Below are 16,907 nucleotides of genomic sequence, written 5' to 3'. Positions count from 1 at the left end.
AGGAAATGCTTGACATTCCAACTTACCACAAGCCACAAATTAAAGTTTCCCACACAGTTACAATGCAGCAGATACAGAGAAGATGGTTTTCACTTGTGGGCGAAACCAGAAGTTGGGGCCATAAAACAAGACAGTTATTAATAAATCCAACAGGGAATTCAGGAGAAATTCTCTTATCTGGAGAATGTTGTGGAACTCAAGGAGTAGCTGCGTTCAATAGCACAGATGAATTTAAAAAGGAAAGTTAGATAAATGCCTCAAGGAGAAAGAGATGGCAGGATATATTGAAGGAGGTGGGTGAAGGGTGGCAGGTGGTTTATAACTTACACAAGAGAGTTCTGGTCAGGAGACTAACACTGTGACCTCCGCATTCTGAGTGAATATCCAGTTAGCTACTCCTGTCTGATGGGAATGAAGGTGCAAAGTCCCATTACACCTCCCTAGTTGAACTACTGATCTGTTCATGGAAATGTCTTTCCTTCTTAAAAGAAGAAAAGATCAGTCAGACAGTGAGGTCTACTGAATGCAAAAAAGCAGCAGATTGGAGAAAAAAAGCCAGCTGCTTCAGGCAGATGATAATGGCATGTGTTTTGTTGCTGTAATGACACAGACTTGTCAGCATTCTTCTTTATCACCTTGTGAAAATGATAGCAACCTGTAGTGGCCACCCATTGAAAACAAAACAGAAATCCAGAGGGTGCAGACTCCTCCACAGACTCACGGACAAAAATCACTATTTGATCTGAACCACGTGTTTTACAGTTTAATCTGGGGGAAGACGGTGGCAGTGTCATTAGACTAGTAACCCACAGGTCTGGGCTAATGTTATGGAGATATGGATTGATTTAACAGCACAATAGCTGGGGGACTTTTAGTTCCATTTGCAAAAATCAGGAATTAATAACTCATCACAGTAGTGGCGACCATAAAACTATCATTGATTGTCATAAAAATATATCAGGTTCACGAAATGCCCTTTAGAGAAGGAAATCTACCTTCTTTATCTGGTCTGGCCTACACATGACTCTAGGCCCCCAGCAACATGGTTAACTCTTAACTGCCCTCTGAAATGGATGAGCTAGTCTGTTATTTCCAGGGCAATTGGGGATGGGAAGCAAATGCTGGCTTTGCCAGTGACGGTCTACGTCCCATGAAAGAATAAATAAATAATGTTTCAAAAAGTCAAGTCCCGCTGAACGAGATGCAAGCTTTTAATAATATACTAAAACATAATCACGACTGAACAATTAGCTTCTACCTTAATTCTATGTGCGTATTCCAATCTTTATTTTACACTCTTAAAATTTAATAAAAAGTTAATGATAAAAACTGTTGGCTCGCGGTCTGATAGAAGTCTTTAGTGTGACTGGCTTCATCTGGTTGAGAACATTACTGTTGTTGGATGCTGGGAGAGCTGAAGCAGTTGAAATTAAAACCAGGGCTGGGACATATATGCCAGAAAGATCAGGTTTGCGTTGCCAGCAAGATCTGGGTCAATTCAAAAGAATTTGTATTCAAGAAATAATTGAACTACTTGACAAGTTATTGCTTTAAGTCAAAAAGGTACATTCACATACAGGGTGGAAGTGAATACTGCAGACACTGGACATTACAGTCAAGAATAGAGTGGTGGTGGAAAAGCACAGCAGGTCAGACAGCATCAGAGGAGCAGGAAAATCGACGTTTTGAGCAAAAAGCCCTTCAATCAGGACATTTGTCGATTTTCCTGCTCCTCGGATGCTGCCTGACCTGCTGTGCTTTTCCAGCACCACTCTAATCTCACATTCACACACAGTTCTGTTGCTGGGCGGACAGCTCCTGTGACTAGAGTCATCATCACAGAGGAAAGGTGAATGAGGAATCAGAGATTTAACCACAGAAGAGGTCAGTGACTGCATTAGTACCTGCTCCAGATTTTCTACTCGACTTGATTTTTTCTGTTGTCCTTTCTCTTACAGGATAATAGGTTGATACAACACAAAGGAGGCCACTATGCCCTTCATCATAATGCTGCCTCAGAGAGTGCTGTCTAATACCATCTAATACCTTTATTCAAGTACACACAGACCAGCTTGCTTTGTATTAATGTCTGCCATATCCCAGTTGTCCTTTGCATTCAAATAATTAGACTGGCCTCCCTTTTCTGGTCTGGTATCGATCCTGAGTTTACAGTCGCCTATAGCGACAGGAATAGTCATTTAGCTCTTCCAGCCTACTCTAAGGACACAGCTTGCCTGTTATCTAATTCCACATGCCCATCTTTCCCCTTAATACCATTGCTCAACAAAAATAAAAATCTATCAATCTCACATTCAAAAAGTTAACAATTCATCATCTGCCATTTGAGGAAGAGTTCCAGACTTTTACTGGCCTTTGTAAGTGTTTCCAAATTGCATTCCTAAAGGGTATGACTAATTTTTAACTTCGCTGACCAGTAGAAACAGCTTTTTGTTATTTACCTTCTTAAAACTTGTCCAGTTTTAAAAGAGAACTGGAAAGGCTAAGACCACATAGGAGGTGGTGGCTAGATTAAACAGAATGATGGGACAAGGAATGGGCGACCGACGGGGAGAGGAATGGGCGACCGACGGGGAGAGGAATGGAGGTGGTAATCAACTGATGTTGCTATGTTAACAAGTCAAACGTACTCTATGACAGTGGGACACAAGTTCAAACTGGTCAGTTCTGGACTGATGACCACAGGTGTCTTCACACATGCTGAGCAATACCTGGAATAGTCTTTCAGGGAAGGTAGCAAAGGAAGACTTCTGGGATCATTCAGATGGCAGGTAGATGTAGTTTTAATGATAGGAACAGGTCTGTTGGGTAGCACACTCCTGTGTCTGTGTTGATATATTTAAGAGCATTCTACACAACACAAATCAGGTGGACTCAACAGACTGGATTCTCAACTGCATGGGGAGGTGGGACCAGAGGCAGACCTGCAAAATCCCAATGGGGCTGGTTTATGGCATATTCCTGCCATTATGTGCTCCACGTGGCTTTGGAAATGCCCTCCACATTCACAAAACTGTTACAGCTACAAGCATAGGCCACTCCACTTGAGCTCCCCCTCCACATCGACACTCGGGCAGCAGCGAACAATTTTTACTGCAGCGATGTTAAACACCTCGAGAGGGTACCTCCTATTTGAGGGGCCCTTTCTGACAAACAGGTCGCCACACTCGCTATCAGTCGGTCTCCAATTATATTGCGCCGTGGTTGCTAACTGGACTTCCTTTCAAAAATATCACATTGGGCTATTGATGCAGTTGTGAAATTAGGACACAGACGCACTCCCAACAGACAAACCTTGGCCCTTGAACAGTCCGGCCCATCGGGTCAATATTTCACCACAGGAAACGGAGGCAATAAGGACTGGATTCTAAAACCCCAGGTGCCTTGTAGGAAATGTAACCAGAGCATTTTCACAATCGAATCTGGGGAGAAATTAACCCTCTTGTGACATAGCTAGGTATTATTGACAAAGCTCTCACATCCATCCAGCGCGTGCGCACAGACACACACACATAACACAGATGGTAATAAAGGCATGGTGGGTAGTCACCTTGTGTTAAAGATGTATCAGAAGCTCTTCGACCTTCCCGGAAGCTGACCGGTGATCGGTTATGCACTTCGCGTTTCTGGGAAGTCAGTGCCTCCATTGCTGGATTCGGTGGCCGGATGCCAATCAGTGGTGGGGTCATTCGTGCCACTGGTTGGTTGACGAGTACAACCTCCTTCAGGGGTGGCGTGTCTTCCAGGATATTGAGCTCGCTGTGCATCAATCCCATGTCGTATTCTGAATCGACGCTCCCCAAGGATGGATTATTGCCTATAGTGAACAGTTTCCCTGCATTGCGACAATAGATATATACATAGATTAGGATCAGAATAGGCCATAGACTCATTAAATCCAGTCCCGGGTGCAGCTTTGAACCCTGTTGACCCAGCCAAAACTGAATGCAAATTTATAATTAGAGAAGATCACAGTAAAACAGTTGTTCATTTAATGCTAAACAGCAAGGGTTCTGAGTAACTGTGGGAAATCCCTGCACTGTCACTTCCAGTATTTCCTGCCGTAAGTAATAATAACCACTAGGTAGACCCAGGGATATATAAACAATGGAATGAAGATTCCCCCCTCCTTTCCATTTACTGTATAACAAAAGGCTTCAGCAAAACTGGGATTGAGGAAATGCTGCCACATTCCTTGGATCCAGTGTCGTCATGGCGATGGAATCAGCAGGAGAGAGGGCTTTATAACATAAAAGGACAATGTTACCAGGGCAACAGACGACAGTGCAATGGACTTCATTTTACACAGCCCAAGTGTTAAATGGAAATCATTACACTTTGATGAGACAAGTGCTTTAGTTGGTTTGTTGACCCTGACCCCTTCACGCAGAGGTAGGCACGACTGGGAATGCCACAACTAAGATGATGACAGAAGGTAACACGTAGTTACTAAGGTATTAGCTCAAATGTCTCATAGAGAGGCCTCAAGAATTGGAAGGAAACTGGTGCAATAGGTCCGGTTTTATTAGACCAGGGTTAAGACAAACTTGTGATCTGATGGAGCTCATTGACCAATTCTGAACTTGAATACACATGACAATAAAGCTTAAATCAAATCAAAATAGGTCAACTACATTCATCCTGGAGATCAATCTTACTCTCGGATTAATAATAAAACCACTCTGAAAAGTCTAATAAATGGACAGGGGAGATACCTGCATGCTATACCAGACCTGTAGTGCTTACAACTCAGTGGGGCAATCTGAAATTAAATATAACACAGATTGAGCCCATTCAGCCCACTGAGCCTGTACTGCTGCTTTGAATGAGATAACCAATTATTTTCACAGCCCTAGTCTTCCTCCAGAGCCCTGCAAATATTTTCTTATCACGTATGTGTGCAATTTGTTTTTCAAAGTAGTTATTGACTTTGCTTTCCAGATTGTGTTTTTAAAATTTTTAATATAGCCAGTTGTTACAAACTCCTCCACTGGTTCCTTTAGCAAGTATGATAAAGTGAGAATATGGAGGGGTGCTCCTGTCTGAACTACGATGGGTCCAAACAAAAACAAATGTAAAGTTCCCATTCTTAACCACTACCCTGCCCAGGAATGGAAGTCAAGTAATAAGGATTCACCTTGTACTGCGTTGGTCTCAAAAGGAAGAATTTAAAACAATATATATTCGCCCAAAAGGTTTAGGCGACACTGGCTATGCCAACCCTAAATGCTCTGATAAAGGTGGTTGTGAGTCGCCATCTTGAACCATTGCCCTCTTGCGGTGGGGGGAACACCACAGTTCTTCTGAAAGGGACGTTTTGGGCTTTAACTCTGACAATGAAACAACACTGATATGGTTCCAAGTCAGGATGATGAGGGACTTACAGCAGAACTTGTCAATGGCGGTTTGCCCATCTCGCTATTGCTTTTGTCCTTCTGTGTGGTAGAGGTTGTGGGTTTGGAAGGAACAGCTAATAGAAGCGTGGTGATTCAATGCAGTACATCCTTGTAAATGGCAACAGGGATGGGTAACTGGCTAATGTTCACTCTAGAAACTCAATTATAACACACACAATTTATCAGAGGGCATCAGTCAATCTCGAAACTAGAACTCCGAAAGAAAGCAGCCTTTGAGCAAATGAGGGAATGAAACCAGGCCAAATGGCTTGTACCTGTACTTGGCATCCCCATTGGCTGGTTGGTCACTTCAGCTAGAGTGTGCCTCCTCTGGCCACATCGCATTGCCTGAAATGATGCGTACACCTGGGCGGGGTCCTCTTCAGAGTCATCCTCAGTCTCTATCCCCTCATCGATGGACGTCTCCATCATGTTGCTAGGAGATGGTGGACATCCTTTCCTTGCCAGTACAGGAGGCACAGGATCCAGAAGACAACCATTTACCTGTGAAATTTGGTTAAAAAGATTACTCGCGTACATGATATCTTCACATAGTCCTTAGAGATTGCTCTGTTTGCTGTTTGTACTGAGGCTTTAACTACGGCTTAATGACCTGAAGAGTGGCAAATTATTGCCAAACAAATACACTAACAATTCCCAACGCAAAATTCCATCTTAACTTTTAAATAAACAAACAATCTGGGATATGTTATCCAACATCAGTGAATTTTTAACATAGATTTGTATGGGCCAGTCTTCACCATCCTCACAGCACACCATCCCATTAGGCCACTTGACTCAACTGGTTGGTGTGGCGTTTAGACTATACACAACCCTCTCCCCTTGCCTTCGTCAGCAATTCCTCCTATCCTATCCTTTCTCCCTGATTTGTTTATAGATTTCTAAAAAAATTACTCTCACAGGACATGGGTGCTCCTGGAGAGGTCAATATTTGTTGCCCCCCATCCATGACTGCCCTTTAGAAGGTGATAGCGGGTAGAGTTCTTCCACACCACATGAAAAACAATGCGTTATGTATGTGCTGTTAGGGAGGGAGTGGCAAGATTTTGACCCAGGATCAATTAAGGAACAATGATATAGTTCCAGGTTTGGATGGTACCTTGCCTTTAACTGTTTTGATGATTTGGATATTCTCCTGTACATATCCACAATTTGAAACACATCAATAAACTCCACGAGCCTGCAGTTCTTATAGTTGTTTAAAACTGTGAAAAAAACAAGTAGGAAAAAAAGATAGTAGGAATTGAAAATAGAGCTGGGGAATAAGAATGGATCATTGTAGAATTCTGGCTATTTGCAGACATAACATTCAGATATTTTCAATGTGAAGTGGGAAACATCCTGCCATTTGTCTGCTCAGTCAGAAGATTCTAGAAATACCAAAAGGCACTTCCTCCATTTTACTCTCAGTTTAATCAGTGAGTGGTTTGTCTGAGTCACTTCCTCCCAAACAGCGACTAGGTTTTCACTACGATACAGTGCAGGTTCTTGTTCCTAGTGACAGAGACTTTCTTACTGTCTCTCCCCAGCTTCCAAGTACAAAGACATCCTCACATTTTAATACACTGACATCTGAAATTAAGAAATTGACCAAAAGAATTAATTACAAATGTTTGTCAGAACAGTTCATTGACAATTCAGTTAAGTATGTCTCTTCAGAGTATGTACTGTCCCCTGCAAATGGCTCCATGCCCTGGAAATATTATTCACGACACAGGTTTGTCAGGGCAGGGGCAGAATTTTGCTGGACATTTTTTCAAACAGATCAAAAGTATGACCATAACAAGGACATTTGCCCCCATCAAGCCTGCTCCACAACACAATGAAAACATAGCAAAGCTGATTGTAACCTCAAATCCACATTCCGAACTTATCCCCAGAACCTTTCTGTCCCTTGCTGATCGGGAATCGCTCTATCGCTGTCTTAAAAACAAAAGCTCTGCTTCCACAAACTTTTCAGGAACAGGGTTACAAAAATTCACAACTCTTAGTAGAACAATTCATTGCATCCTTGTTTTATTCCCTGGACTATTCCTCAATGCAGGTTAATTCAAGAGGTAAAACACTCGAATTTAGAGAACATCTCATGTTTGAAACTCTGTTCCTCAAAGCTCTGCTAGCTGATCAAACCAATGCCACAACACTTGGAAATGCTGGAAGAAACCAAATTTAAATGTGAAAGTCTGTCATTAATGAGAGGTGCAATGATGCTAGAGCTCCTACATTTGTCATTATTAAATTAATTTTATAAATGCCTAAACTATGTGGCAAGTGTGTTTTTTTAAAAAACGTATTTGGAAAGGCAAGGACTGATTAGGGATAATCAACATGGCTTTGCATGTGGGAGATCATGTCTCACAAACTTGATTGAGTTTTTTGAAGAAGTAACAAAGAGGATTGATGAGGGCAAAGCGGTAGGATGTGATGTATATGAACTTCAGTAAGGCGTTCGACAAGGTTCCCCATGGGAGACTGATTAGCAAGGTTAGATCTCACGGAATAAAGGGAAAACTAGCGATTTGGATACAGAACTGGCTCAAAGGTAGAAGACAGAGGGTGGTGGTGGAGGGCTGTTTTTCAGACTGGAGGCCTGTGACCAGTGGAGTGCCACAAGAATCGGTGCTGGGTCCTCCACCTTTTGTTATTTACATAAATGATTTAGATGCGAGCATAAGAGGTACAGTTAGTAAGTTTGCAGATGACACCAAAATTGGAGGTGTAGTGGACAGCGAAGAGGGTTACCTCAGATTACAATATGATCTTGATCAGATGGGTCAATGGGCTGAGAAGTGGCAGGTGGAGTTTAATTTAGATAAATGAGAGGTGCTGCATTTTGGGAAAGCAAATCTTAGCAGGACTTGTACATTTAATGGCACGATCCCAGAGAGTGTTGCTGAACAAAGAGACCTTGGAGTGCAGGTTCATTTCTCCTCGAAAGTGGAGTTGCAGGTAGTTAGGATAGTGAAGAAGGCGTGTGGTATGCTTTCCTTTATTGGTTGGAGTATTGTGAATAGGAGTGGGGAGGTCATTTTGCGGCTGTACAGGACTTTGGTTAGGCCACTGTTGGAATATTGCGTGCAATTCTGGTCTCCTTCCTATCGGAAAGATGTTGTGAAACTTGAAAGGGTTCAGAAAAGATTTACAAGGATGTTGCCAGGGTTGGAGGATTTGAGCTATCGGGAGAGGCTAAACAGGCTGGGGCTGTTTTCCCTGGAGCATCGGAGGCTGAGGGGCAACCTTATAGAGGTATACAAAATTATGAGGGGCATGGATAGGGTAAATAGGCAAAGTCTTTTTCCTGGGGTCGGAGAGTCCAGAACAAGAGGGCATTGGTTTAGGGTGAGAGAGGAAAGAAATAAGAGACACCTAAGGGGCAACTTTTTCCACAGAGGGTGGTACATGTATGGAATGAGCTGCCAGAGGATGTGGTGGAGGCTGGTATAATTGCAACTTTTAAGAGACATTTGGCTGGGTATATGAATAGGAAGGGTTTGGAGGGATATGGGGCGGGTGCTGGCAGGTGGGACTAGGTTGTGTTGGGATATCTGGTCGGCATGGATGGGTTGGACCGAAGGGTCTGTTTCCGTGCTGCACATCTCTATGACTCTAAGGGCTGGTAGGTTTAAAATGATGATTACGACTTGTTGTGGCAACTGGTCTGCCCTCTTCATGTACTCCACAGTGTAATATTAGAGAATGCAGGAGAGAAGGATTTTTGAGCCCATCGCATTTGTGTTGGTCCAGCCTCTTCGAACGTAGCCATCTGCTCATTACGAGAATATACAAACTGGGTTGACTTTGGCAGAACAGGAAATATAATAATGGATACAAATGGAAACACACTTAATTCCCAACAATGGCCCAATTGTGCCATGCAAACACGTAAACATGGAACTGAATCCTGTAATTAGATTCTGATAGAGGCAGGGTATTGACGATACCACCCACCCCTGCACGAGTGAATTCTCAATGGAGATGAACACACACAGGGTAGGGAATTTCTCTTCCACAAGTTTCCAGGATTACAGAGGATACCTCAAGTGTGAAAAATTACCTTAATATCCACACTGCAGTGTTCCAACGTGTTGAGTCACACCTGTATCCTCCAAGGCAATATTTAGCACTACAGCTTTTAAAAAAGTTACAGCTAATTATATCTGCACTACACACAGAATTGACTCAAAAGATTTGATGGATTGCATTCAGCCAGCTACCTCACTTACTGATGGAAACTCAACCACAGGCTGTTTTAAAACTAGTAATGGCTCGGATTAGTTAAATGGGCTTGACCTTCGCCTGACCATTAAATCTACTTTTGTTGAGACAATGATAACTGCCTTGAGAAATACTTGCAAGGAGAATTAACATTAGCTCAAAATTACACAAAAAGAGAAAATATAACATCTGTGCTGCAGCCAGAATTAGTGGCTGCATCTGCTGGGATTATCTAGCAGTTGCAAAAAACACCAACCACATGCATCTGTCACTTAAAAGTCCCACTGATCTTCCACTAGGAGCAAGCTGACATATCCTGCCCTCAAGAGGGTCCTTACCGTTTAACTTAAAAGGGCTGAGACAAAAAAAATTGGAAGACTTGTATTTATGTGGCACTTTTCACAACCACCAGATGTTTCAAAGTTCGTTTTTTTAAACTGTCAATTGAGTCCTTTTGGAGCTGTAGGACTGTAACATAGTTACCAATCTGTGTTCAGTAAGATCCCAGAAAGAGCAACAGCCAGCGCATTTATTTTTCTGTGACATCAGTTTTAGAAATGATGTCGAGATCTGAAGTTAAAAACAAACAAAAAAAAACACTGCAGACACTCAGCAGGTTTGGCAGCATTTGTGGAAAGGGAGAAACAGAGTTCACATTTCATGACTGTTCTTCAGAGTGTGTCGCGCTGATGTTTCTTGAAGGTTAAATATTGGCAAGGATACTGGCATTAAACACCCCTGCTCTTCACCAAAATAGTACCATGTGATATTTTACATATACCTGATGGTGCCTCAGATTAACAACGCTTCCAAAAAATGGCATCTCCAACACTCCCTCAGTTTTGCACATCAGCGTGGCTGGTACCCAAGGCCAAAACCTTGTGATTCAGAGGGAGGTGTATCACCAGCTGACACTCACGAGCAGCCTGGATCTGCATAGGGTGTCAGGAGGTAAACTACTGGACTAATTCTAACTATCGGCCCAGCTGGATTCTGCCTGAGGGACAGGTTCAATTTGATCTTATCCATCAAGAACTCCAGAATTTCCAAAGACTCTCCTCCCACCTCTCATTAAAATATTCCACTATCTTCATTTAACTTTACACCACAGGTTGTGCATTTTTGCACAGTAATTATCCATTTGTTTTAACCACACATACACACCCACTTACTAACACAAGGACAAAGTGAGGACTGCAAACGCTGGACAGTCAGAGTGGTGCTGGAAAAGCACAGCAGGTCAGACAGCACTCGAGGAGTAGGAGAGGCGAAGTTTCGGGCATAAACCCTTCATCAGGAATGCTGTCTGACCTGCTGTGCTTTTCCAGCGCCACACTCTTCAACTCTCCTAACAGAAGCAGAACAACTGAAGTTGGTTCCATGCCCCTTTTTAGCAATGTTACATTTTTGTACTACTGGGCAACTTCATCTGCCTTTAACATAGAAAAATGCCCCAAGTCACATCACAAGAGTGGTGTCAAGCTGAATCTGACACCAAGACAGCCAATGCAATTTTTCTGTCTGCCTGACTCCAATATTGGTTGCCTGCTATAGGAAAAATAGGCATATGAATAGGAAGGGATTAGAGGGATATGGGCCAAACGCTGTCAAATGGGAGTAGATTAATTTAGGATATTTGGTCAACTTGGGCTGGAAGGTCAATTTCCCTGCTGTGTATCTCTATGACACCAAAGTAAAACAGAGCCAGTCACTAACCTTGGGGGTGCTGACATCTTCCTCCATGAAGCCTAATTCCGGTTGGCACCCAGTCTGCAGAAAGGAGAATGTATCCACAGCAGCAGATTGTGGCAGGAGAGGGGACCTCAGCAGCCTGACATTCTGAGGCAGCAAATTCACCTGGGGCATGACAGGATTTGCCTGAAGAAAAGAAAATGGCGTGGTAATACGATCTTTGAAAAAAAAAGTTTTGGACATATTTAATTCCTCCCCATCTTCCTCTCCTGGGTCCACGGATTTCTCCTCTCAGTGAAATGATGATGAAAAAAGGTACCTCATCCGAACACCCATTCTTCAATACAAGTCTAGGTGGCAAATGTCAGCAAGCAATTTGACCATGAGAGAGAGGGGCATAACTTTAAGTCTGATTTTGACCTGTTCCAATATCATTTACTGGAAAAACTCAACAGGTCTGTGGAGAGAAATCAGAGTTAACATTTCAGGTCCAGCGACCCTTCTTTATCCCAAGGGTAGGTTAGGGGTGGAAAGACAATTGGAAAACACAGGAGAAGTTCTTCTGTGTGCAACATAATCAGAATATTAGAACAACACTAAACTTAAGTATTTCCAAAATGAGACATTTAGTTGAAGATTTTCATCTTGTACTCATCAGGATATCAAGAATATCAATTTATGGGGAAAACCAACATTTTCACTGGATGATAGGAGACTGTTGATTGGTACAGACATAGAAGGCTTCAGTTAACAAAGACTGACAGTTAAGCGTCAGGTATTGTTTGAATTTAAAATGTTGATTCCCTCAGGATTTCAGCCTTGAATTTTGCACTCAAGTGCAAGAGTGAAAATCAAACCTAGAATCTTGGTGACTCACTCAACAGAGAGCTAGCAATTGTCTCTCTATCCTTCGGGTGTATCTTAGAGACACATGTGGGAGAAACAGAGTTAACATTTCACATCAATGATCTGTCACCAATTCTAATAAATCCGAACTGTTAATTCAGGTTTCTTTCCACAGGAAAGGAGGATTACTAGCTCCACCTCATGCATATTGCTGCTAGTCATTTGGGTATATTTCTGTAGCAACTGACCACAGCCCAGACCAGTCAGTGGTTTGACAGCAAGAGACACAAAGGCCAAGAGCAACAGAGTGATCCTCGCAAGTGTACATTTCTAAGATTGATGGTTATTTGATAATCAGTACCATCCTACTCTATAAAAGCACAAACCTTCACACATTTACACGTAAGATAGCAAAACAACATTCACAGAGCTATCTATAAAGAGGCAGCAAACAGCCTGCCAGAACCTTGGGGATCTTGCTGAAGCTTTGGGCAAGTTGCTTGGGAGATTTCATTGAAAAGAAAGCTATTTAGATCGCTGAAGAGCTCACAGCAGGAAGCATGCAGAAGAAACTCGGGGGTCAGCCAAATGGAACCATCAAGTAAATGATTAGATTAGATCCCCTACAGTATGGAAACAGGCCCTTCAGCCCAACAAGTCCACACCGACCCTCCGAAGAGTTACCCTCCCAGACCGATTTCCCGCTGACCAACGCACCTAACACTATGGGCAATTTAGCATGGCCAATTCACCTAACCTGCACATCCTTGGACTGTGGGAGAAAACCCGAGCACCCGGAGGAAAACCATGCAGAACATGGGGAGAGTGTGCAAGCTCCACACAGACATTCGCCTGAGGCTGGAATCAAACCCAGGTCCCTGGCGCTGCGAGGCAGCAGTGCTAACCACTGAGCCACCGTGTCGCCCAAATTGCCTGAATGATCGGTGAACATTATTACATCAATTAGATTGCGTGTACATGCATGTGTGTCTTTGCACGTGTATGGTTGCGTGCATGTGTGCATTGAAATGCAGTCAGCCCCCACAGACAGTATACCTGATTCTACTCACAGCAATAATTTCCATTGTGTCATACTTGCATAAAAGGTAGTGGATTCATCTCAAAGTAGCTGATGATCTACCCTACGTCCCACTCCTTCGTGGTGCCAGGAAATAGCTGGAATAGGAATGAAAGGGTAATTGCAACTCTACCTGAGCTGGTAGGGCACAGGCAGTTACAATGAGCCTGGAGAAAGCCAGTAGCTGAGGACTTTTACACAGCCTTGTCGATGGACACCACAGCTGCCTACCCAATGCCAGCTGGGTGCTTGTTTAATAACAGATATCATTAGAGGGCCTTCTGCACCTGCCTTAACTCAAGATACAGCAGGACACTGGTGAGATTATGCATTTTAGCTTTGAAGCTGCAAGAAAGTACACTTCCCCCAGAAGGCACCAGGACGGGGGCACATTCAATGAAGAGCTGCAAAGGGTAATCCCAGCTTCGCTGTCAGAAGCTCGACTGCAGCAATAGTTGGATCCGTGGAAACACCGAGTTCCCCTCCAAACCACACACCAACCTGACTCGGTAATATATGTCTGTCTGTTCAGCATTGCTAGGTCAAAATCCTAGAGCTCCCTCACTAATAACTTATGGGTGGCCTTACACTGAACGGACTGCAGCAGTTCACCACCTTCTCAAGGTACGGTCAATTAATGTTGGTCCAGTCAGCAATGCCCAAATCCTATGAGTGAATAATAACAAAATAAAACATACTCTCACTTGCAAGAGTATAGACAACTGCTCGATATACAGGTCTCCCTCATCAGGGGCATGCCACAAAGCAAGGTCAGATTCGAGGAATAAAGGGAGTTGGCAGTACAGATATAATCAGAGGTATTTGTGAATATTTGCTCACCATGGGTGGGGTTGAGAACATGCCAATGAGACTGGTCTGCCGAACGAATCTCATATGTACAAACAACACTCTCCCAAAAGCAGGAGACGTTGTTATCGCACAAAGGAAACATGCACTGCAAACTTGCTCAGCACAAACTGGAAGAAACAGCATCTTACTTTCAGCTCAAGGACCCTGCAACCTTCAGGACTCAATACAGAGTTCAATTATTTGTGATTTTTGAGAAGATATGACCCACTATCACTAGTATCCTTACATACAGAAGGAGTATACCACTTCAACTGAAACAGCACACCCATCCTGGGATAACCTAAACAGAGACATGCCCGGGAATTCCTAGAGGCCTGACATTCAAACTGGAACTCCATCAATGAGCACAGATTTGGACCCCATTTACCAACCTCTGAGAAAAAGAACCAGAAACAATAACATCCACCTTAACAGACTAAGGCACATAAACAGAGAGCGGAACAGATCACCAGTGCGTCACCTGAGGCTCACTGATGTTACCACCTGGTATGGTGACGAAACATATGAAAACAAACCTTCTAACTCAGCGAGCGAATTTACGACCAGAATTCAATTATCTTTGAACCTGAACACCTTCCTCCATGTCCTTTATCCACCTCCAAACCCTGGGCCCGATCATCACATGGGTTGTTTTCAACACAGCTAACCCAATTTCACCTATTTCTAGTCTCCATTATCAGCTTTTCTTTCCGCTAACATACTAGCGTCAGTTGGTTTATCTGCCTGTCTTTCTCTTTTCTTTTCACCCTCTTCCCCCCCGGCAGCACTGTCACCTTTTCCTCACTGCTGTCAGTTTGGAAGGAAAGGACTCAAACTGCTAATTCTGCTTTTTCTCCACAAATGCCACCAGATCTGCTGAGTTTCTCCAGCAGGTTCTGTTTTTCATTCAGATTTAGCATCCAAAGTTCTTTGTTTTATTTAATACGTGCAGTTGAGAATATAGAAATTTTGGTGATTGACTATTTTTCAGTCTGATTTACGAATACTTCTGCAAGCACTCACATCTGAAATATATGAAAATTAAGGATTTTGTTCAGAAGAAACTGTGCCCACTGGCAGCAGAGATTTAACAGGGGACAAATGGCTTTCTTCAGTCACGTATCAACCAACGATTCAGAACCCAAACACATTCTGTGACTCTTTGTTGGCATTCCCAATATAGAACGTTACTCAGTATGGTTACACAGGAGATGAAGGGTGGTAGGCTTAATGTTCAGCTCAATTAGTTCTTCAATTAACATTCAGTTAATCAGCACCACAGGCATAAGGAGGAAAACAGCTTAAAACAGATCCTCGTGAATCACTGGCAAAATCCAAGTGTGAAGAGAACCATAAATAATTCAAAACATCATGGGATGTTCTGTATTTTTAGCAAAACTACACATTCCCGAAAGTGTTGTACATATAAGAAAAGACTCAATAAAATCCTTTGCTGATTAGAAAGCAGGAGGTTGTCTAAAGACTTGAGGTGTGAAGAGTTAAAAATAGACCTAAAATGTATTTTCAAATACATGCACACCCTGAACTATTAGAGCCAATCCATGAATCGATCCCAACATCTACAGCCTGCAGAGCTGGAATCTTTACACAAACGTCATTTCATCTATTACAGAGTGCACAATACATCTACAACAGGCCCAGCGACTGTCAGCCATTCAGGCAATACCTTGGCAACACTTTGTTCAGCAATGGTGCTTGGTCTTCGTTGACGAGCATCAAGTCTCTGGTCTACGGGGAAACTGCTTCTGTGGGACTTGAGCCTCTCCACCAATAGATAATAAATAGCAGCAAAGTGGTTATAACTCTTGTTCTGTAGAGACTGCACAAAATGCCAAAAGAGAAAGAAATATCAGAATAGAATTTATTTTTAAACATCACAAATTACATCACCGGTTGTCCAACAGATAAAAATAAAACTAGCAGAGTGATGGTGTGAAACTACAACTGCTGATGAATTAAAAGAGACTTCAATGAAGTGACCTTGTTTAAACCTCACTCTCTTTCCCTAAGGTGTTTTACATTTATTTGTCATTCTTCTGATCAATGCATTTCTTGTGTTCATTGATTACTAAGCTGTCAGGGCCTTTTTTTCTTCCCAAGAATTATGGGCAAGTTAGGTCATCCTTGACTCATTTCCTGTCCCATCAATCTCACTGAAGTGGTGAAGGAAGGAACAATCTTCAGGCTGAGCAATGAATCGCCCCTGACAGCATTTAACTTAATGATTTGCTTTTAAAGGGAATGAAACCACGATAATATTAATCCAGGTAATATTCCAAGAGAAACAACAAAAAAAAGTCAAAAGTGCTTTTCAGCAATTAAATGAAGATTGATAATTATTTCAAAAAGAAAAAGAACAATTTCATCAACCAGACATTTTGTTCTCCTTTATAGAATATAGGGATTTGAGAGAGAATGTGCAGTGATTAATATCGACTCTAAAATTCAGAGTTGAAACAAACAAGGCCATTACTAAATAGCTGCTCATTCAACTGATCTGACTGCAAAACAACACTGGCTTAGGGAGACTGAAGTATGGGTCAACTCAAGGTGTTTAGTGGGTCACTCTCACACAAGGACATGACTTCACTACTGCCTGGCACCTCGGGCAAGTTCAATTAAAAAATGAAAAGCAAGGAAGAGAACACAGAAGTTGGAGAGCAACTGCAAACAGAGGAATTGTCTAATTTTTGACACTTGAAACAAGACAGTGACCATAGAGAGCCACTGAGGCTAAAGCCTTGAGCTTCTATTCTTCACTGACTATAGGA

The 16,907-nt window shown here is 42.6% G+C and overlaps 1 protein-coding gene across 2 annotated transcripts in view; it reads right to left on the bottom strand.

Moving 5' to 3' along the window:
• sik2a (salt-inducible kinase 2a) overlaps positions 1 to 16,907 on the bottom strand; it is a 147,206-nt gene that overhangs the window by 10,251 nt on the left and 120,048 nt on the right. For both annotated transcript variants that reach the window (XM_043676644.1, XM_043676645.1), the window contains exons 8-11: positions 15,803 to 15,955; positions 11,367 to 11,528; positions 5,690 to 5,918; positions 3,569 to 3,853 (exon numbers count right to left, since the gene is read on the bottom strand). In XM_043676644.1, coding sequence (XP_043532579.1) covers positions 3,569 to 3,853; positions 5,690 to 5,918; positions 11,367 to 11,528; positions 15,803 to 15,955 — 829 coding nt within the window. The remainder of the gene's footprint in view (positions 1 to 3,568; positions 3,854 to 5,689; positions 5,919 to 11,366; positions 11,529 to 15,802; positions 15,956 to 16,907) is intronic.

Source organism: Chiloscyllium plagiosum, chromosome 35, assembly GCF_004010195.1.
Source record: "Chiloscyllium plagiosum isolate BGI_BamShark_2017 chromosome 35, ASM401019v2, whole genome shotgun sequence".
NCBI lineage: Eukaryota > Metazoa > Chordata > Chondrichthyes > Orectolobiformes > Hemiscylliidae > Chiloscyllium > Chiloscyllium plagiosum.
Note: the sequence above shows the minus strand (reverse complement) of the source record. Positions and strands in the feature narration are given on the sequence as shown.